Source organism: Phoxinus phoxinus (genome assembly GCF_949152265.1).
Source record: "Phoxinus phoxinus genome assembly, chromosome: 4".
Lineage (NCBI taxonomy): Eukaryota > Metazoa > Chordata > Actinopteri > Cypriniformes > Leuciscidae > Phoxinus > Phoxinus phoxinus.
In genome coordinates, this window is record NC_136879.1 from 29,986,278 (window position 1) to 30,007,469 (window position 21,192).

The 21,192-nt window shown below is 37.0% G+C and overlaps 2 protein-coding genes across 2 annotated transcripts; both read right to left on the reverse strand.

Moving 5' to 3' along the window:
* Nucleotides 1-734: 734 nt before the first annotated feature.
* Nucleotides 735-13,687, reverse strand: pde9ac (phosphodiesterase 9ac). Its single transcript, XM_079609665.1, has 22 exons — nucleotides 13,521-13,687; nucleotides 11,860-12,028; nucleotides 10,674-10,776; nucleotides 9,871-10,030; nucleotides 8,581-8,651; nucleotides 8,351-8,428; nucleotides 8,214-8,257; nucleotides 8,022-8,076; nucleotides 7,849-7,919; nucleotides 6,651-6,738; nucleotides 6,422-6,503; nucleotides 6,241-6,315; nucleotides 6,065-6,151; nucleotides 5,861-5,965; nucleotides 5,690-5,772; nucleotides 5,350-5,506; nucleotides 4,293-4,406; nucleotides 3,884-3,988; nucleotides 3,675-3,803; nucleotides 3,493-3,588; nucleotides 2,981-3,058; nucleotides 735-2,760 (listed from the first exon to the last, which is right to left on the reverse strand). Exons 4-21 carry the CDS (start codon nucleotides 9,934-9,936, stop codon nucleotides 3,008-3,010), a joined length of 1,557 nt encoding a protein of 518 aa, XP_079465791.1. The 5' UTR covers nucleotides 9,937-10,030; nucleotides 10,674-10,776; nucleotides 11,860-12,028; nucleotides 13,521-13,687; the 3' UTR covers nucleotides 735-2,760; nucleotides 2,981-3,007.
* Nucleotides 13,688-14,243: 556 nt separating this feature from the next.
* hepacama (hepatic and glial cell adhesion molecule a) lies at nucleotides 14,244-20,895 on the reverse strand. Its single transcript, XM_079609683.1, has 7 exons — nucleotides 20,635-20,895; nucleotides 18,783-19,115; nucleotides 18,423-18,704; nucleotides 16,459-16,552; nucleotides 16,104-16,171; nucleotides 15,119-15,186; nucleotides 14,244-15,024 (listed from the first exon to the last, which is right to left on the reverse strand). The coding sequence occupies exons 1-7, from the start codon at nucleotides 20,720-20,722 to the stop codon at nucleotides 14,695-14,697; spliced, it is 1,263 nt and encodes a 420-aa protein (XP_079465809.1). The 5' UTR covers nucleotides 20,723-20,895; the 3' UTR covers nucleotides 14,244-14,694.
* Between the last annotated feature and the right edge of the window lie 297 nt (nucleotides 20,896-21,192).

The window sequence follows — 21,192 nt, forward strand, 5'->3', positions numbered from 1 at the left end:
TCACACAGATAACATGTCCTGGTTTCAATTGTGCTTGTGTTTTATTGATGTGAATGTGTAGAATTGATGTGCACCAGGCACCAACATATATTTCTCTTCAACATTTAAAAACAGACTCCAAGAATTGTTTAAATAATGTACATAGTTCCATTCAAAAGTTTGGAGATGGTTTAGTGTTTTTAAAAAAATACATTTATTTTTCAGTGTCATGACCCTTCAGAAATCATTCTAATGCTGATGTGGTGCTCAAGAAACATTTCTTATCATCAACGTTGAAAACAGCTGTACTGCTTCATACTTCTGAGGAAGTGTACATTTCAGGTGTAAATTAAAATGTTGCAAATATATAAAGATAGTAAAAAGTTCAAAGTGATCTGTCAAAAAAGACAGTAAATGTAGAAAATAGGGCCAAATTCTACAATACCAACACAGTACAGCGTCACCTTCCTACTGTAAAAGAATTGCCTAAGTCATTTGTCAAGTCAAATGACTTGGGCAATTATTTTAGGAAGGTGACGACAGGTAGGCTTATTATATGACCAAAAACCAGGCTTTTATATGTCTGGGTGTGACTTCCTTTATCGTTTTCAGTTTCCACTCTTGAGAATTTTTCTTTTGTCATCTAATTGCTCTTCTTTTAGTCGTCTGAGTGGAAAGCACAAAAGAGCTCTTTAGAGAAATATTGCCACCCTGTGAACAGTCAGTAAAGCACAGGCGACACAGCACCTGAAAGTGTCAGAACACAAAAAACACATCTTAATAGGTCAGTCTGTGCCTTCTGGGTACAAAACAACTTGAGATTATTTTAAACCGTTTTGTTGATTCTTAATTAGTATGGGAAGGATAAAAGTAATGTTGGGACTTTTTGAAACATGTCAGAGACATAAAGAACGCCTCTTCCACTCAAGAGCAGTTAAAAAATGCAATCAAAGTATAAATATATCTCACATCTATCTAAAAACAAGGGTGTGCCTGGATGCATTGGAATCAGAATGAGCGTTGTTTTGATTTAAATACGTTTTTTTTTTCATTTCTCTGATGTGGGTGATGAAACAGGCTTTGATAATCTGTGAACTCAATATGTCACAGTCGAGTGGAGACAAAGCAAGACATGCCAGTAGATGGATAATTGAAAGCTTAAATTGAGGCTCATTATCTAATAGAGGCAACAAGAGGAAGAAATTCATATCAAATGATGCCATTTATCATGAAAACAAGCCAAAGGCACAAACATATCCAGCGTCTCCAGTCGGGATGGAAAAAGCGTGACTTTAAAAACAGGTTCAGACGTACATGTTCCAGTCTGTGCACCAGGAACAATGACAGATGAACTGCACTCTGTAATTTGTGCATGTGCTTTAGCCCTACTGTACATTTTGGGTCACGCGACTCAAAACCAAGCCTATTTACATACCACTTTCCATTCACCTCTTAAAATTTGCTTTAATTGATAGCTTGCAATGATAAACTTTTGCACCCCAGTCCTGTTTCAACAAGTTACGCAGCCCTTAGCGAAGGAAATGTGCCGTGATTTTCATCAATCAAAATCTGCTGATCTATAGAGGAAGACGCCAAACACTGACAGCGAAACATATGAATGATATGATGCGTACAGGCCTAACCTTGTCATAATAGCAAACACATGTGACCTCCTGGCGAGAGTTTTTATTACCACGTTGATAAAAGGAGAAAAGAACAGCCAGGAGGCAGAACTCCCACAGACTTTATTGTCTTATTTTGAGGAAGTATTAGAAGCAAACCAGAGTAAATAGGATACAGAGAACGGTGAAAACATAGGGCCACAGGGTAGAAATACTGAGTGTGGTTAGAAGGTATGACTTCTGGTGTTTAAAATAAAAAAAATCTGCAATTTACTCTCCCTCATGCCGTTAGAAATCTGTATGACATTTCTCTTCTGCAGAACACAAAAGAAGACAATTAGAAGAATGTTCAACTATTTTTGTCCATACAAAGAGTCAATAGGGGGTCCAAAAAAACACTGGACCCCATTTTGTGAGGCATTTCTCAAAACATCTTATTTTGTGTTCAGTAGAAAAAAGAAAGCATTTTCTGTTTAACCCTATCATTTATGCGGAGGTTCTAGTGGAAATGCATTGATTTCAAACCTCAATAACCAAAAGAACAATGCAAACCACATCTAGTTTGGAAACTCAACCAAAACACTGCAAAAGGAGTTCTCGGGTATCCTTAAAATCTGATATTATGGTTTACCGTGGTATTGTGCTCACCACAAAACCACCTAAAATGTGAACGGATATGTTGTAAAAGGAACCCAGGAGAGAAATAGTTGATAAAGGAACAGTATCATATCATGCTGACCTTTTAGAATCACCAAAACAGTTTTAAAAGGCACTAGTTATAGTTATACGTCATGCAGTAATCTGGTATCTTAATTGCTTTGGGACCACAAGACGTTCAGATGACTACATACACGTACATGCAATAGAAATGCATGTTTTTGTTGTTGAACACTGTAAATAGAACAAAAAACATGATCAAAACTGAAGTGATGAATCTATGCCCATATCAGCCGAAAAGGCTTTTTAACTGATTGATGACAAAAAGAAAGAATCAGACTGGTCTAGTAGTCTGTTGGTAAAAGGAAGCGACTCGTGATTTCATGAGTCGATCAGGTGACCTTTTAGATTCAGTGGATTCAAACCAGCCGTCGTCAACACCAGCCCAGTGTCTCACAGATCCTCACACCGGAACTCTGTCCACACAGTGCAGACGGGTCTCCTGAAATTACACACGCAAACACATCAAACATAGCAACAAATGCCACTATAAAAAGTAAAGATTAGGAAAATACCAGTAAGATACAAGTAAAGGGAAGAAACTTAAAGCACATAATAGTAAAATGAATGACTTTCTGGCATAAGGAAAGGACAAAACACTGCACTCAGTGTATAATGTACGGTATCAAGTCAAATACATCAAAACTATATCAAATACTTACACAGTATCATTACAATCACAGAAGTGCTTATTTCTTCTTCCCTCTTAATGACATATTTTCTGTTTTTTTCTTCTGTGCCTCATTGAACAAAAAACACACCTTTATGTTAGCAAGATGAGAATCAGATGATCTCAGATTTATAATATAATCTATAATCTATAAACACACACACTGCCCACTGTTCAAAAGTTGTTTTTTTAAAGAACCAAATACTGCATTAAATTGATCAAAAGTGCCAGTAGAGACATTTGTTATAATGTCCATAAAAAATGCTTTTCTTTTGAATTTTTGATTGATTCAAAGAATCCTGAAAATATGAAATAATTAAATACAAACATATTATGTTTTCAACTTTGATAACAATAAGAAACGTTTCTTAAGCACCAAATCAGCATATTAGAATGATTTCTGAAGGATCAAGACACTATGAAGACTGGAGTATAAGGAATAAATTACATTTGAATTACATTCAATAAATGACAAACTGTGACTATGAGCTGAGCAGCGTTTACCTCGGTCATGGCGTCATCAATTTGCTTCAGCTCCTCATAGTGGTCCCGCGAGTCTCTGAGAGGCTGCACCATAATCTCTTCAATCTGAGGGAACAGCTGAGAGGAACACAAGAGGGTGAGTGAATGGTGTAAAAGTAAAAGTAACATTTGAATAAACACCAAAGATTACTTATTTAACTTACATTCATGACAGTTTCAAACATGGGGATGAGGACAAATTTAATGAAGCCAATCTGGGCTGTGGGCTTGGTGACTTTTTCTCTGTCCATGAAGGCTGCCACAGGAAGCCCCTCAGATTTCTCTCTATCACTCTGAACAAAGACAAGACAGCATCAACAAACCCACCTGTCACTGTAGAGCAATTACAACACAAGATGGAGAGTCAGCAAACCTGCATGAAGTATTCCTCCAGCAGACAATCCACCCACGGCTCTGCCACCTCTGTAGGCCGGACTTCATTGGAGATGTCACAACATTTGATAAGGACCATCTTCAGCTGAACATGTGACATGACAAACAACAAATCTTTACTTTACTTGTCAAACTTTACGTGTCAAATTCATGCCATATCCCTGCTGAAAAACACATGTTTCTTCTGGTCTTAGCAGGTCTAGGCTGGTCTTAGCTTTTTAAATACGGGTGTACCAGTCTTGCCAAACTGCCGTTATGCTGGTGTAGCTTTTTGACAAGCATGTCTCTAAAGTCTAAACAGCTTAAATGTGCCCCAAACCCCTCTTAAACCGACCATATAAAGACTGGTTTAAGATGTGTTTTTGGCAGGGAGGGTGTACGGTACATACACAAGTCACATGCTCCTCATTGGTGAAGTCAAAACTGTCCACTTTGTGCTTGAACGAGTCCAGAATCTCGCCATGCCTGGCCATATCCGTGGCCAGAATCAGTGTGATGATAGCCTGCCAATACATTGTCATATAATAAACACACACACACAGTATATATATATAGTAATTACTTTAAAATATAAGAATGTTTACTGCAAACCAATGACCTTGGGGCCATTCACGCAGAATGTGTTTTTGTGTTCCAATGCTTTTCCATTGTGTTTTCTATGTGCTTTTAACAGGTGCTAGACAGTCTTTGATGGTTGTGCTCACGTCTTTTGCACGTAGAGGTGTCGCAATATATCGATATTGACGATAAGAATTATATTTAAAAATATATATTTTCATATTGTGTTAATACTACACATACGATAATCGACGGCAGTAACTATCTGGTTGACAATCTATCATAGTAGGTGGCAGTAGTGCACCTTAACAATATGATACCATCAAAACATTTAAAAAAGAAGACAACAACACAGTATAGCTGCTACTGCCACACAAAATCATGTTGGAGGATCCGAGAGGAAAGCGAGACACTCTAGCCGCCCGGAAAAAGTCTTCTGCAGTAGGATCAGATCAACAGGAAGTTATTTTTGTATGCTTATGTACAGTTTTGGTTACAATTATTACCACCTCCCTAACACTATTTTGAGTGCGAATCATTGGCCAAAAAATAGAAAAAACAAAATAAACAAAGTTAAAGATGAATTTGACCGATAATATTATTTATTTCCTTTTTTCAAAATGTTTGATCAATTTTGCGCTGTCATTATTGCAAATTGTTTTTACTACGATAATCATGTAGTAAAAACCTGATATTGTGACAGCACTAATCTTCCGGTGTTCTAAAAACACAGAGATCAAGTTAAAAGATTTTTAAATAAAAAATGATCTTGAGACTTTTTCTCTCTTCATTTCACTGCCCTGTCTCACATTTTGAAATGCAAAAATGCGTTCTGTGTGAACTGACCCTTAGATTCCTTAAATGGGAGCTGATATTTTAATGCTATACCTGTCGGATCTGTTTAAAGGCCTCTGGGTCCACGTTGGCAAATATGTTACACTCCGGCAATGAGAGTATCTGGAAGGCCACAGCGCAATGGTGATTCTCTAGAGGCGAGATGTCATTGTAGCGCACTGCCAACTCAGTGCGAGCATTGATTTGATACCTGCATAAGAAATTAATGTGCTAGGCTCGATTATCTCATGTGAAATGGTTACTAAGATAAACAGCACAGATATAGGACTGTAAAATTGTCATCACGAACGTGCAGGCAAATACCTGGGTGCACCTGTATGTTTTTTATGAGAACTGACTCGAGAGCATAATTACACAGAAGCGAAGATCTTACGTGTTGTTGTATCCAGGGTGGTCTAGGTCGTGACACACGGCAGCAGTCATTAAAATGCCCAGATCTGTCAGTGTGAGCTTTTCCTGTGGGCCACACACACACACACAGGTTTCCACTTTTACTCTTCCACAGTAATTGCTGTACTAATTGCTACTTACGTAACGTTCTCACCTGAAGGTTGCAGAGGTGGATCATGCCATACATCATCTGACTCACGCAGAAACAATGGCGGAAATTATGGAACGGGTTGCTACGGTAATTTTCCTGAATGCCCAGCTGAGAACATATTTAAAAAGAAGGGGAACATCAGAGCTGTTAAACTGGAAAATTCAGTGGAAACATTTTTAATTTCTACAATTATACTAATTTTCTTACCAGCCAGCGTTTGAGAGTAATCGGGTTCATATTAAACTCCTTCACAACGCCTAAGTCATGGTACATGTACTCCAGGCAGCTCAACATCTGATGAATAAACGGTAAACCGTGAAAAAGAGCATGTATGCTTCATTTCATCTCTAAATGCACTGTATATCTCACCAAGTTAGACTTACTTCATTGTGCTCCCAGTGCCAAACATCGAAGGTTGGTTTCTTCAGCGCTTCAATGGTCTCCTGAGAAAGCGTGTACTGAGGAAATCAAGACAAATAGAGATTAATACACATAGAGAGAGACAAAATGTTCTCCCGCAGGGCCCATTATTCAATCAAAGCACTTCATAAAACTTTAAAGCACCTTTGGGTAGCTGGGGACGTCACGTCTAGGAGTTAATTTCATTCCTTCGTCTGAAAAATTGTATTTGCATGGACAATTCACTCTAAAAGGAGAATGGTGGATTAGTCATTTAGATACATTTGTGTTTCTAGTTTTGAAAACAGCCGCATGATGGCGGCTCTAGATGGATAAGCAGATAGATTGTCACGCTTGCTTTGATTTTCTTTGGAAAATGTTTTCTTTCACTTACCGTCCTCCTGCTCTGGATGTCATCTCATCTCTCAGTTTCTTCAGGTCATTTTTGCACCTTTCAATCTCCACGACCTTCAAACCCTCCACTGAATAGAAAATCAAAATAATAAGAAGAGTGTTTTTTAATTGTGTTGCTATGGTGTTCTGAGTTTTTGTAGCAAAGCTTTTTTGTGCATTGCTATGCAGTTTATAGGGTGCTCTGAGTGTTTTTATCATACTGCAGATACGTATGCCACATTTGACCACTTCTTGGAACGGCCAGGATGTCGTCACTCACAGTAAGAATCAATGATGCCACAAAGTCGCACAGCTTGTGGTTGTGAAACCGCAGAAATTTAAATTCGCCTTCGTCTTGTTGTATTGTGTTCCTTAAGCAAAATCATCTGCTGAAGTCTATTCCAGATATTGATATCCATACATGGATCTAACTATAGTTGCAGACACTCAGCCAACTTGCCCTCGAATATTCACGGAGAAACAGCCGCTAATGAGGCATCTATGTATATATTTCTATGCATGCTTCTGTGTGAGTTTATTGTGTTCGGAATGACTTGAAAGTGATCCTCAGTCGTTTAGAGTATGATGCACAGTTTACAAAGTCGGCAAGTAAAAGATTCTCAGGGCCAGATTTACTAAACTGAACAAATTAGCATGGAAATTAGCATTTCCAAAAAAGTACCGATGGGAGTGGAAAGTTCTGTGCGTGAACTACTGCAAATTAAAGAACACAGACACAGCCAGATCATTTCAATAATGACCATTGCAATCTACCAAGAGCAGCGCAACTTTCATGCTTTTTTTTGGGCGGTAAATAATGGTGCAAATGCCAGTAAATTGACTAGTGCAAACCTTAGTAAATCACTTTGCATGATTAATTTAAATACTCATTTAGAAACTCCTACAAATGCATATGCAATAAGGTAAGCCGCAAAAATAAACCTGTTCATGCGTTTTCAGCGCAAATTTTTCACTGTGTCGTCTGTGTGTCTTTAGTAAATCCCGATAGTAGTTTCTTAACGCCAAAAGAGGGTTTGCGCTGCGCAAGCTCTTAGTAAATCTGGCCCTTAGTGTTTTAAAACCTGTTTAGATGTTAAAACTCACGTAGTGTATTCCAGACTTAACTCTAAATCTGAGCAACAATAAAACCAGATAAAAAAACAAGGCAAACAGCAAACCGTAACATTGTCATTACATACGTTCTACTCTTTTCTCCAGCATAGCCAGTCTGTTGGTCAATTCCGTTTTCAGTTCGTTGATCCTGAACGCTCTGTAGAGAGAAGAACAAAAAGTTTTGGCTGGTTTTAGTACAGAAACATTATGGTAACAGAGATTGATCTCCAGTCCATGGGAAAACAAACATGTCCGTTACCTGCTGAACTGCTCTGCTACCTGAGAGATCACATTCTGAAACATATCTTCCTTTTCTGTGGAGTTAATTACACAGGCTATAAATCAGGGCAGAACAAAGCTTGGCTTGAAACAATATAATGAGTGAATGTAGATCTAGGATACGAGTAAGAGTCAAACAGTGTGACAAATAGTGAAAAATGATGCACGTTACCTCCCAGCTGGCCGGTAGACAAAGCAATGACTTTGTACAGGGAGCTAAAAGGACAAAATGGGCTCATTAACTGACAGATCAAACTGAACATTATCATAACTGGTTATACAAACAGCAAGGGCCAGGCTGCATTTTACTTGGGGGTGTTGGTGGGCATTGTGGGATCGATAGACACGAAAGCACCTTCAGGGTTCACCATCATTATAGCAGTGTTCCTACAGAGAAGAAATAAAAAGTGAAATTAGATGGATTTATGATGTTAACCACTGAACATGTTGTCCACTACAGAGAACTTCATTCTCAACTACTGTAGGTTTGCAAAATGGATTGCGGTGTTGATTAGTGGTGATATCAGTGATATACAGACCTGGGGATGTTGGAGGAGGAACACAGCAGTTCTTTGATATCACATGGGCTGCAGTGACGACTGAAAAGCACCTGAGGGACAAATAAGGGTGTGTTAGCAATATTATGTCTGTATTTGTCATCATACCTGTACTACAATGAGAAACACTGCAACCCAACTCAAATATGTATCCTGAAATAAAAATTGTGAAATATCATTGAAAGATTTGTGGGATTTTAAAGCAAATAACTTAAAATAAAAGTGTGGTATCTTTCCATTGGAAAGAAAAAAATCTTTAACATCTTAATAGCCAGCATGAGATTAAACTGAGACTTCGGCGTAAGTCTCCTCTTTCTCTGGTTCTTTCATTGCCAAAAACATCTTAGTAATCTGACATGCATCTCCTCTAGACCTTTACGCTTTACACTTTGATTTCTGAAGGTTCATATGACACTGAAGACTTGAGTAATCTCTTTTTGAACAAATAAATGCAGCCTCTGTGAGCATAAGAGACTCATTTCAAAAACATTTAAAAAAAATCTTACTGACCCTAAAGTTTTGAACTGTAGTGTAAACATTCATCTAAAAATAACTGAAAATGTTTTTTTTTTAATACTGATAGGTTCATTTAAATGAATCTATTATTGAACAGAAATTTAAAAATGACTAATAACACATTGTGAAAGAGTCAGTTGTGGTAGACAGGCTCAGATCCCCAAAAGATCCTGTACTACAGTAAACCATGCCATTCTCTCAATGTTCTCAATGTCCACTTGGTCTATCTGAGCTCTTAGGAGGTTGTATGAGCTTCAAGATGAAGTGCTGAATTTGAAAAATGCATGTTCTGCCATATTCCCTTTTCATACTGTACAAACCTCCTGCATTTTGTGACAAAAATAATCTTAATGAGTTTCTGGAATATGTAAAACATTTTTAATCAATCATGGATAAATAATGAGAGTACTTCAGAGTATAATTGAGCATCTGTGAGTTTCATATGTAGAAAACACTCTGTAAATTGGACTTAAAGTAAAAAATGTCAGTCACACCTGCGTAACAGCTCTTCAGCTTTATTTTTAACCTGTGCACACTGATCTCCCAGTACTCCCCTTAACAGATGAACTAGTACCATGATAAACGGCTAAACATCTTGTTTAAAGGGTTAGAGTCAGTCAGCATTTCAGGACTAAGATCAGTGAAGACCCCATATTGGTCAGCCACCAGTAATCCATAATCTCATGACCACTAACTTGCATCCTTGAGTTTAAATTCAGATAAATATGAGTTCCTTAAAAAACTGAAGACACTCACCTTCTGCATTTTGCCATCTACATCCAAATAGATGGTTTTGGAAGTGTAGGAGGAGCCAGACCCCATGCTGACCGAATGAACTGTCCACCTGTCCTGGTACCCCTAACCAGGAGCAGAACCACAAAGACCAGCTCTCAAAAGTTCCACAACGAAATGTCCTCTGCAAATAAACATATAAAGAATGACTTTCACATCTACAGTAGAGTCTTTTAAGTCTTTAACCCTAGTCTAGTACTTTCAACCAAACAAATAAACAGTGATCGAAGCATCAGTAAACCCTTCATATTGTGTTAACCATCCTCTAGTGAGGAGCTACAGGGTCAAAAAGCAGTGTGACACTTTGCTTAACCAAGCATCAAACAATTAAAACTTTTGTTTTTGTTTTATTCATACAATGAGTCAATTGGGTGCAATATTGTTTTGTAGTTGCAAAAAAAAGCAACAGAAGAAAGAAGATCGGTTTGGAGCAACATGAGGATGAGTAAATGAAGACAGGATTTTAATTTTTGGGTGAATTATCCAATTAAAAGCCATTTAATATTCTCATAAATCAACATCGGTTTCTTTGACTAAAAGTTAAAATTCAACTATAGTGCACATCAGTGCATAAATACAACTTTAAATTTACACTACACCTCAATTATCATGGCAAACAGAGTCACCTGAGACATTCTTGGAAACTTTCTTGAAGTACGGCAGGCCACGTTTATTTCTGACCATGCAACTTAATCTGTGCGTAATTAAATGTTCTATTCGTATAGGATTGCAGATAGAATGTTTGAGTCAGAAAATAGCAGTCTTGCCTGTGCGCCGTCAGCAGCTCCCGCTTCTCTCTGCGTGCAGGCAGCGTTCCCAGACGTCCCAGGTGCTCAATGGAGCCAAATACAGCAAGTGAGCAAGAGAAACCTGGGAGCATTGAAGGACCTGAATATAATTGTCACTCTCACTGTTGTCAGGGGGAACAGTTACTACGGCGAAAAAGTGCCCAACCCCCTTGATGTCTGTTGTAATCATTTAATTTAGTCTTTTCATTGTCCATCTCGCTTAATTTAGCAGCCCACCCCAAAGTCTATTGCCTATTTACGTCTGAAAAAATGATGGCCCATTGTGTAAAATCATTGAACATGATGAGATTCATGAGTCTTTAAATTGGAAACGCTTATAGAAAACTGAGATCTTTGAGGTCAAGCTGTAGCAATTACTATAAAATGGAGAATGTGCAGACGTAACTGGGGGTAAATACAATAACATTTCTGTCATCGTAATGTGCTCTACAGCCTCCTGTGTCCACTCAGAGCAACATATGTTCTGGTCAGCTGAGGAAAGGACAAAGGGCTTGTATGTAATCACTTGAAACACAGACATTTTTACCACGCATAACCCAATGAACATTTCTGGCTCAGTCAGGTTTGCAATGAAGAAGTGATGTTGTTGGCATGTGTGGCTGGATCATTAACAGCCCTAACAAACTAGGGATGGAAGTGTGAACAGTAGAGACAAGCGCAAACCTGTTCTCAGCCTCCTTGCTCTTTGATCTCATCCCCGAGGGGACAAAAAAGCTTCCTACGTCTTAATTCTCTGAGTCTCATGTGCCATTGGCTACACTCCACAGCGGAAACAGATTAACAGCCTGGGCCGCCGAGAGGGGCTGTTTCACTGCTGACACAGGGGCACGATTTTGATCAGGCCAGGAGAATGGATAGGGCTAATGTGGTTGATAAGAAATCAAAATTGTTTTTCCAAACCATTTGGCCTATGGTTAGGGTTAGTTCATGTCTAACTTTTACCAAAGGCAGGTTAAAAGGGACCTGCGCAAAAAGGCATAAATTTAAAAGCTTACGCAACTAGGTGAGAAAGAAAATCACACCTCAGGTAATCAGAAATGCATGAACTCTCTGCTAATCATGGGACAAAGGAGAGGAGTCCAGTCATATTTCAATAATAAAGGATCTAAGGGGAAGGCATTATCCTAATAATAAAAGGCTTTACGGTTGTTCAGTTTATGGATGTGTGTCCGGGGCAGATCTGGGCTGGAATATGGAAAACTCCTCCATTAGGGTCCTTTCATCTTCTCCTTTTGCTTTTCAGCATCCTTAATGTTTCACCCGCTCACTGTGTTTGGAACTGCTGGAAAGTCTTCTTGAAGGATTCGCATTATCTGAGAAAAACAAAACCACACTGTACTGACTCAAAATCCACACAAAACATGACGAACGACTAATAATTGAGCAGAGGAAAGCATTTTTCCTCCAAAGGCCGGCTGCCTAATGATGTTGAAGTCAGTCCTGTTGGTATTAAGCACATGATTTCACAATATTCTTTACTAAGTATAGAAAAGTTTAAAGAGTAAATGGAAATATTTTTAAAAACCTACTGCATTTAAAATCAGACATTCTAATTTGGGGTTTTTTTCTGGTCTGATTAGAGTATCTACTCCAGAATGTTCCCATGAGCCTTTTGATTGCACCATTCTGCATAATCACCACTTACACACAACAGTTTTCACCACGTCAAGTACTAGCGTTCATACGCAAAAGAAGAGTGCTAGAACTGCTAACCCTTGAGTGTAAGATGAAGCAAATCTAATGCCAATCATTCAAATAAATTAGTTAAGTGCTTTGGTGGAGTTTATTGAATATTACTCAGATATTAATAACATCATCCTTAACCAGACAGCTACTGTATCTCATAAAAGATAACCGCTGCACATTCATACTCATCCTGATGCGTTTGAAAACAATGTGAATGTGCTATTTATGGAGCTATTCTACTTTCTGTTTTTTTTTTCAAGACAACTATTGTAAAAAGAAAGTCTTAAGCATTACAAAGCCTGACATCTGACTTGTTGACTGATCACACAGCTAATGTTTGACAGTGTGACTAGTTGTCTAACTGCATGTTAGACGTGCTCAACAAATGAACAATGCAGTAGCTATTAACTCATATGTTGCTCACTATTATATTTGGCTGTATTGTATTCATGGTTTCTCAAATTTGTCAACATCCTATATTTAAATCGAAGCCAGAGTGAATGTAAAATGCCCTAGTGTAAATTTGATCAAATGCACATGTTCCATTGGTGACAGCAAACTAAAAGATATAACACAACACACTCATCACTTTATAAAATGTCACCAAAACCAGTAATCCCATATAAATGTAACTTCAGGCATACACAATAAATATATGATATTTTGTTATAACCATCAATTTCATTTTTATGATCCCCCCCCCAAAAAACGTAGTTACAAATACAATCAAATTGTTACATCTAAATAGGCCCACTGTAGGCTATATCTTTGCTCACCTGTCCATCTAATGCTGGACAGTGGTAAATAGGGTTGCCATTGCCAACTTCCATCAAAGGAAGGTAAGATATTGTAGCCTGGTTCTACCATTAAAGTCTAAAAAGAATGAATATTTGGCACCTAATTACAAATATTACAGAGAATTTAGAAAACTGGGCTGTAAAGGGTAACAGAGGTAAAGGTAAACACACTGGTTTACACTTTTTAGAAATAAATTGTACCAAATTTAGCACTTTAAATAGGTTAAGCTAAACAAATGTTCATGTCCGAGATTCATTTTGGCTGAAATCACATACTATGTGACAGAGTACAAATAGTACAAGTATTTGAGTAATTACTTACTCAAGAGAGTATATGATGTCCTAGAGAGTAAAAGACTTAAAAGTAAAAGTGATTTCGGCCAGCCTACAACCTTCACTCGAACTCTCGTGTCGTGTCACTCGTGTGGCGCGCTGTCTATCTCAAGACGTCACCAGCGTTTCTAAACATGTTGATTAAACATTAAAGGGTTAGTCCACCCAAAAATGTAGCTGACTAATTCAACATATTTGTTTAAATTATTAAATTTAAATTAAATTACTTTTAAATTGTATTTAGCTAACAAAACCTGAGTAAAACTGTTTTGTCATTGAGGAGAAAATGTCAAAATTGGTGTAGGCTACTCGGTAAATCAAGATTAAGTGACTCAATTAAAAACGATTTCTATTCTACATAAAAAAAAACAAGGAGAGAAAGGTTGAAGAGTGCTATCTGTTGTCTAGGCTGACGCAGATGTTATTGATTGATAGTGATGTGGGAGCCTCTGGTGGTTGAAACGTGTAAATTGACAATGTGTACATAAAGGCTGGTGTCTTTCCCCATGGTTTCATTTTAATCCCAGACTAAAAATGCATGTTTGAGCTGTTTTAACTGAAAGCAATTTGCACTGACATATCTTAAAATATGCCAGTGCCATTGTTTTGTCTCAAGAAGAAACCATGCCTTTATGTCCTTATATGTTGTTTTAGACATTCAGAAAGAATGTGATATTAGTTGAGAGAATTACTTTTGTTTTCTGTTTATTTTCAAAAATAATTGTAATACTGCCATAAAGAAATCATATTTACAGCAACCCCTAACAGATCATAATGCATAATCAGCAACAATTATAGCTGAAATTAAACGCTATATTTTTCTATTTATCGTATTTTATTTTGGTTTAGTTTAGTTTAAGCCATTTCTTTAAACCACAGCCAAACAAAAAATGGAAAAAAAGAAGCAAATTGTTCTATTAGTATATATATATTTTTTAAATCCAGTACATCCATGTAATCAGTTTTTACATTATAACTACTGATTTAAGTTTTGGTCTTGTACACAATTAATTCATCTAAAGCTTTTGGAAAGCATGAAATACTAAATGTACATATGATAATTAATAATAATGACTAATTAAAATACTCATACCCACATACATAATCTCATAATCTGATATTATCCTTAATATTTTACATTTAAAACTATCCATCCGTCCTGCTCATCGGGGAAGGCTGTGGTCGTGCATAATGTTTTCTGGTTGAACTGGAAGTTCTTCTGCATGCGGAGGGGAGGGGCTTAGTCTTGGAGGGCGGGGCTTGCGTGTTAAGCTGCCCTGGTATTGGGGACAGGAAAGGGGGGGAGTGAGAGTCGGATGAGGGGTTGATGGAGGAGAGGGGACGGGCGTACGGGGGTATCTTCTTCCTGAATGCATATAAGCATCTTGAGAGTGTGCAGAAGGTGGAGCCATGTTGGGATAACAAGGTGGGTTGAGGGGATCAGTTGGGTTGATATAATTACAGGAAGACTCATCTGTTCCCTCAGGGAAATCCTGGAAATAATAATAAAAAAGTAAAAATAATGAAAAAATTAAAACAACAACAACAGCAATAATACAATTATTAATAATAATAATAATGACTTACCGTTTCTTTGAGGACATATAGTCCTGGGTTCCGACGGGTATGGTAATTTCTAGCAGGCACGATATCAACTACAGTAAAGAGAGCATTTAAGATTTAATACAAATATATTTTTTAATAATTTAAAAAAGCAAATAATTCTGATTTTAAAAAATAAGTGTAAAAGTGCACTCAGTAATGTTTTTATGTTGCTCTGTTTGATATGAAAGTGGACTTGGACTGACACCTAGTGTGGATGCAGCATAAAACAAATATTTTATGTAACTAATATATTTATAGTCAATCACGATTAATTTATGTCCAATTACGGAGGTTACAGAGATAAACAGAGTAGTATTATTCTGCTGTTATGTGATCTCAAAATGGCTGCCTCCATGAGGCGACCCACATTTCAAAATAAAACTTTTATTTTATTAGGCCACTGATATTAGGGTACTCTATATGTGACCAGTGTTGCTACTTTTAACTAAAACTAAAACTAATAACATTGTTTTTGGAAATAAAAATGAATAAAAAATAAAATAAAAATGAAATGAAATATGAATATTAAATAAAAAAATAAAAATAAAAAAAACGTAATTGTTGCCTTGGCAACCTTGGCAATTAATGTAAATTTTATAAAAGTACTAAAATGACTAAAACTAAATTTTAAAATACATTAAAGCTATATTTTTTTTTCTTTTTTTTAACGAATACAAATAACAATAGCTCAAAACTAAATTTCTAAAACCTAAAGTAAAATTAGGTAAAGCTAATTTAAAACTTGTAAAGTAAAAATTAAAATATACAAATAAAAGACAATTAAAAATATTATACTGTAAATAAATAATAAATACATACTCTAAATATAACAAATTAGGTCATTAAAAAAAAAAATACTAATATAAGTAATATTTTTTTTAATGAGGGAAAAATTACTGAGTGCACCTTTAAAATATTAAAATAAGAGATTTATCTTGAGTTATTATGCAACAATTAACGAAATTACCTTCATGATTGTCGTTACTCTGCTCTGCTAAATTGTGTCTGCTCTGTCGGGCAAGCTGTTGCCTTTTTCTGTAGAAAGAATAACAATGTATTTTTGTTAGCAACATATCTGACTGTGGTAGAAATATCAAATATCATATCATATTAATTTAGTGCACAAACAGAAACCTATAAGACGAGTTCTTTCCAATTTAATCAGTTGCTTTGCTCTTTGTTTTCATCTGAACTGTGGAACTTTGGCCTCCTAACATTTGAAGCACAAAGACTTTTCTTACAGTATACGAGCTGCTGAGATTTATTGTGGCTTGCTTTAGATTTATCAAAGAGAATGGATACAGGGATAATAGAGCTGGTACTTTTTGGAGGGTTTCCAACAGGCGCAAACAGTCACCAAGGTGATGAGTAAGAAAATCCCTCCCATGGAGAGGATGATATATAGAGAACTCCGTCCTGCAAAATTTAAAAGGAGAATACAGGTTGACATAGTACATCTTTCCTCCCTCTACCTCTCTCCCTCTCCCTCTCTCTCTCTCTAAAAAAACAAAACAGTGCTCTGAAACACAAACTACTCAGTAGACCAGGTCCAAATTAAGGAGACCTCAAATGGAAGATTGATTGCACAGGTTGCCAGGAATACCAAGTGCAAGAATGAATGGGGCAACTTGGGGGCTTTTTTAAAGGGTAGACTGTGCAGAGGGAATGCAGGACCCCGCTGAGCTCAGATGTAGATGGAGGAAAGGATCAGCTGGGCTCCAGTGGAGCAAAACTCTTGTTCGCCTTTTCATAAACACTCACAACCAGCCAGAATTAACAGACAGTTCATCCAAAATTAATGATTTACATACACTCATGTTGTTCCAAAGTTATATGCTGCTATTTGTCTGTTGTTTTTTCATTTTTTTTTTCAATTTGCTGCTCTTTTTCGTGGTGACTATGAATGTCAGACTGTCAAAAACAATACTAAAGTGATGTGACTTTAGTAGTTTGTGTTATTTTTGTATGATTTATATACTACTGTAGTATTTATATTTTGAAATAGATTATTTATATTCTGTTTTCATTTAATTGAACAAAATGACTAAAACTTAAACTAGAATTATTTAGTTATTGTGATTTTGCCTTTCATTGTAATATTTCAATAAAGATTTATTACATTTATTTCAGTTTTAGTTTTTGCAATTTTAGTACTTAAACGTAAACTTATTTATTTCAGTTAATTGTTAAGGAAACATTTCTATCTATACATTTTCTATTTATACTTTATTTTATTTCAGCTTTATTTCAATTACTGAAAACTATACTTTTAGTTTTTGTTAACAATATCAACACTGCTTCGCAAGACTTGGAATAGTGCACAAGACATATGGACCATTTTATTTATTCAATTATTTATTTATTTTTTTGTTCCATGTGGAGTTTGACACTTGTGGTCTCTGTGAACTATTGTTGTATGGAAAAGAGCTACAAAAAGATTCCCCAAAGTTTTTCCTTTGCGGTCCATAGAACATTTTTGGAACAGGATGAGAAAGAGATAACGCCTCTATATATTTGTTTATGTCTTTTTAAAATATATTTATATATTATATATATTTTTCCTTACTAAGCAGGTATGTCCGGCTAATATGTGTGCACTTCTTGGCTGCACTTCTTTAAAGATTGTTCACATACTGTATCTAATGCTTATAATTAATGTAAAAAATCATGTTGTAAAGGTGATGTTCTGTTTTGGTTTTATTTTCACTGTTCCCATCCTTGTTTGTAACTATTGCTAAGTAGTTTCACACCTGTTCCTTGTTTTGTTAATTATCATTCACAGTGTATATAAGCCCTTAGTTTTCCCAGTTCTGTGTTCATCGTCATCAGTGTTTAATGTGTAGCTGTTGTTTTTTTCTGTCCTCATTAAATTCTCTGATATCTTGTTTATTCTTCATCTCTCTCTTTGGTGGACTACACTACACAGTGTAATTTTGACACATTTCATGCAGCTCTTGATCTTTCCATGATTTTTTTTCTATAATCCTTTACAAGTTGTTTGTGTTTTTTTATGGAACATAGCAAAATTTGTTTACACTTTATTTTAAGGTGTCATTGTTACATTGTAATTATATATTTAAGTACTGAGTAATATTATTTAACTACATGTACTTACTATAGTGTTAGGGTTTAGTTGAGGGTTAATTGCATGTAATTGTGCATCATTTACTGATATTACTATGGTAAGTACATGTAACATATGTAACAAGGACACTGTAAAATAAAGTGTTACACAAAATGTATAGTAGTTCATGCACGAAGGTGACATTGGAGTCTCAACACCTACTGTAAACGGTGACTTTGACCGTCAGGCTCTTCATACTGCTAATGGGGTTTTCCACCCTGCAGCTGTAGATGTCATCATCTGACATCACAACACGGGAGATGGTCAGGATCTTCTGGTCATGTGACAGGAGCAGACGCGAGTCATTGGCCAACGATTTCCCGCCCTTCAGCCAGCTATAAGTGGGTTTGGTGCCACTATCGTGAGTGCAGTTGAGTATGAAGAACTCAGTCAGCTCCAGGACGGATGAGGCCACCATGTGAACAAAAGGCCTGGACACTGGAACTGTGATAGAACAGGACAACATGAATAAGGAAAGTGGCTCTTCACATACTGTAGATGAAATGTCCACGCCTGTCTTACCATCCACGGTTAGGTTGACGCATCGCTCCCCAGTGAAGGTATCATCAGTGATGGAGATCTCCACCTCATACACACCCTCATCAGACAGCTGCAGGTGATGCAGGAGCAGGGAGCCGTTCTCGTACAGGAGGATTCGACCACGGTACTCGGGCCTGAGGTTCCCAATGATGTCTGTGCCAATGGACTGGACCACAGTGACGGGTTTGTCTCTCTTCAGCTGCCACTTAATAACGGGCTGGTCAGAGCTGGTGCTGGTGTAGATCACAGAGAGAAGGGCTGAGCCTCCGAGTGTTCCTCGCACTATAGGAGACGGGCTGCTGATGTTCACCCCACCTATACAGAAAAATACACCCACAAACAGACACATTAGAGTGGAACCAAAGCTATCGTTGTCGCAAAAGGCCAGTGTGTGTTAAATGAACTGTACAACAATGACAACTTGCCCCAGTTTACCCCACATACTGATAAATTACCCTGAATGCACTGTAAGTGACTTTGGATGAACATTTCTGACAAATTAATACAGGCCTACATTTGATTTATGTATGCTTACTTTATTAATAGCATTATTAATAATAAAATTAGTCTTTCTGACTAACTTCTAAACATTATTTTAAGTCTATTATCTTGAATTGTGTATATATGAGTTGTGGAAGTTAAGTTGTGTCTAAAATTAAGATACTTAATATTTTATGATAGTTTAATACATTTGAAATGATACCTCAAGGGTTTAAATATGAATACATTTTAAATCATATTTTATAGAAGTATTTATTATATATTATAATATAATTAATTATATATCATATATATCAGATTCAGATATATACCGGTATATATAATTTAAATACAATTTTATCAAATACTTCTATACAAATATTTCTAAAATTAATTTATAATATCTATAAAACATCTTATTTTCAGCTGCATTTCTTTTTCTTTTCTGCAGCATGAAGTGCAAAAACACATTGCCTGAACTCTCCAGTGAGATACCTGCTGGTAAACATCTTTGTGCTTATTGCTTCTGTGTGAGCCAACATGTCCTTGCCCGCTTTGCCAGGGCAGCGCGAGTCAGCGTGGCATGGCTCAATCGCTGTGGTAACAATTCTCAGTGCTGAGGTCTTGCCAGGATGAGCTAACAAAGGTCTGGATTGTGGGCTCGCTCTCCTCCAATCAGAGGCAGCTGTGCAAGAGACATTCTCTTTTGTGGATGGGGGGGATGTAGACAGTGAGGCCCAGTGATTCTGCTAATCAAAGCCCTCTGAGGAAGACTAGGCTTTAGTTAGGACATGTTCTTGCCATCGGCCCCTTTCCTGGCACATATTTACCTGATTTAAAAAATTAGATTTCATCAAGCTAATGCCAACTGACTCATGCCATTGTGATTGTTCTGAACTTGCTGTTTGTACTTTTTGCACAAATGCGTAATTTAAAAAGAATCAAATGCATGGATGGAGATGAAAGATAGCATGATTTTTGTTGTTGTGCCAAAATGCAAAAAACAGGTCTGTGATGTGATCATTCAAATATATATTTTTTGCAATATGCATTTTTGAGCATTTGTGTAATAGCATAATAATTCAATTAGTGTTTTAATTTTCTTACTATTACATTCGTACTTTTTAGACAATGTTTCTAAAAAAACAAAACACACATTTCAAATATAGTTTCATTGAGTGCCCTAATTAAACTTGACTGATCGCTCTATTTGCGATATGTGTCACCCAGCCACCCACAAACAAAACACACACTGAAAAGTGAAACTGACAACAGCGAACACTTTTTCTTCTTCTTCCTCTTTAGAAAGTTTTCCCTCAACATGAACCGTAGAAAAGTCATGATGTTGTCTTACCTGCCACGGAAAAGATGAGAAGCCATATGAGAAGAAACAGTGAAGGAACGGCTGTCTTTTTGCATGATGCCTCCCTCTCTGCCTTCATCTTGGGTTTCTCTCCCACACAATCAGCATGATTTGTCCACTCAAGGCACGTCGCTGAGAATGCAGAGTGCTTCCTGCCAGACGGGACACTGGCTGCTCTGAACCCCACTCTCAGGACCCCAGCCTGAACAACAGCTCTGTGTGTGTGTGTGTGTTTGTGTGTGTGTGTGTGTGTGCTTTGCTCGCTTTATAAGCTTCAATCTCCACAGTGATTATTTTCAGGGCCCCTTTGTGTGTGTGCATTTGTGCATGTGTGTGCTTGTCTCCTCAGTAAAGACACTAGGATGAGTGTGAGATGGTTGGAGACATGTGTTTTTTGTAGTTATATCTGTTACGTGAGCAGTCAAGTATTAGAGCGTATTTGTGTGACATGATATGATACATCCACAGTGGCGGTCAAAACAAGATGCAATTTCATATTTTGTAAAAATGTAGTTGCGAATGAAATTGGGGCTCTTAGACCAGGGGGTT

Coding starts and splice junctions, on each gene's coding strand:
- hepacama (XM_079609683.1), bottom strand. CDS start 20,722: ATGAAGGCAGAGAGGGAGGCATCATGCAAAAAGACAGCCGTTCCTTCA. Junction 19,116..20,634: donor TCTCATCTTTTCCGTGGCAG/GTAAGACAACAT, acceptor TTTTCTGTATAG/GTGGGGTGAACATCAGCAGC. Junction 15,187..16,103: donor GAGTAACGACAATCATGAAG/GTAATTTCGTTA, acceptor TCTTTACTGTAG/TTGATATCGTGCCTGCTAGA.
- pde9ac (XM_079609665.1), bottom strand. CDS start 9,936: ATGGGGTCTGGCTCCTCCTACACTTCCAAAACCATCTATTTGGATGTA. Junction 5,966..6,064: donor TTACTCTCAAACGCTGGCTG/GTAAGAAAATTA, acceptor ATATGTTCTCAG/CTGGGCATTCAGGAAAATTA. Junction 4,407..5,349: donor CCTTTAAACAGATCCGACAG/GTATAGCATTAA, acceptor ATGTATTGGCAG/GCTATCATCACACTGATTCT.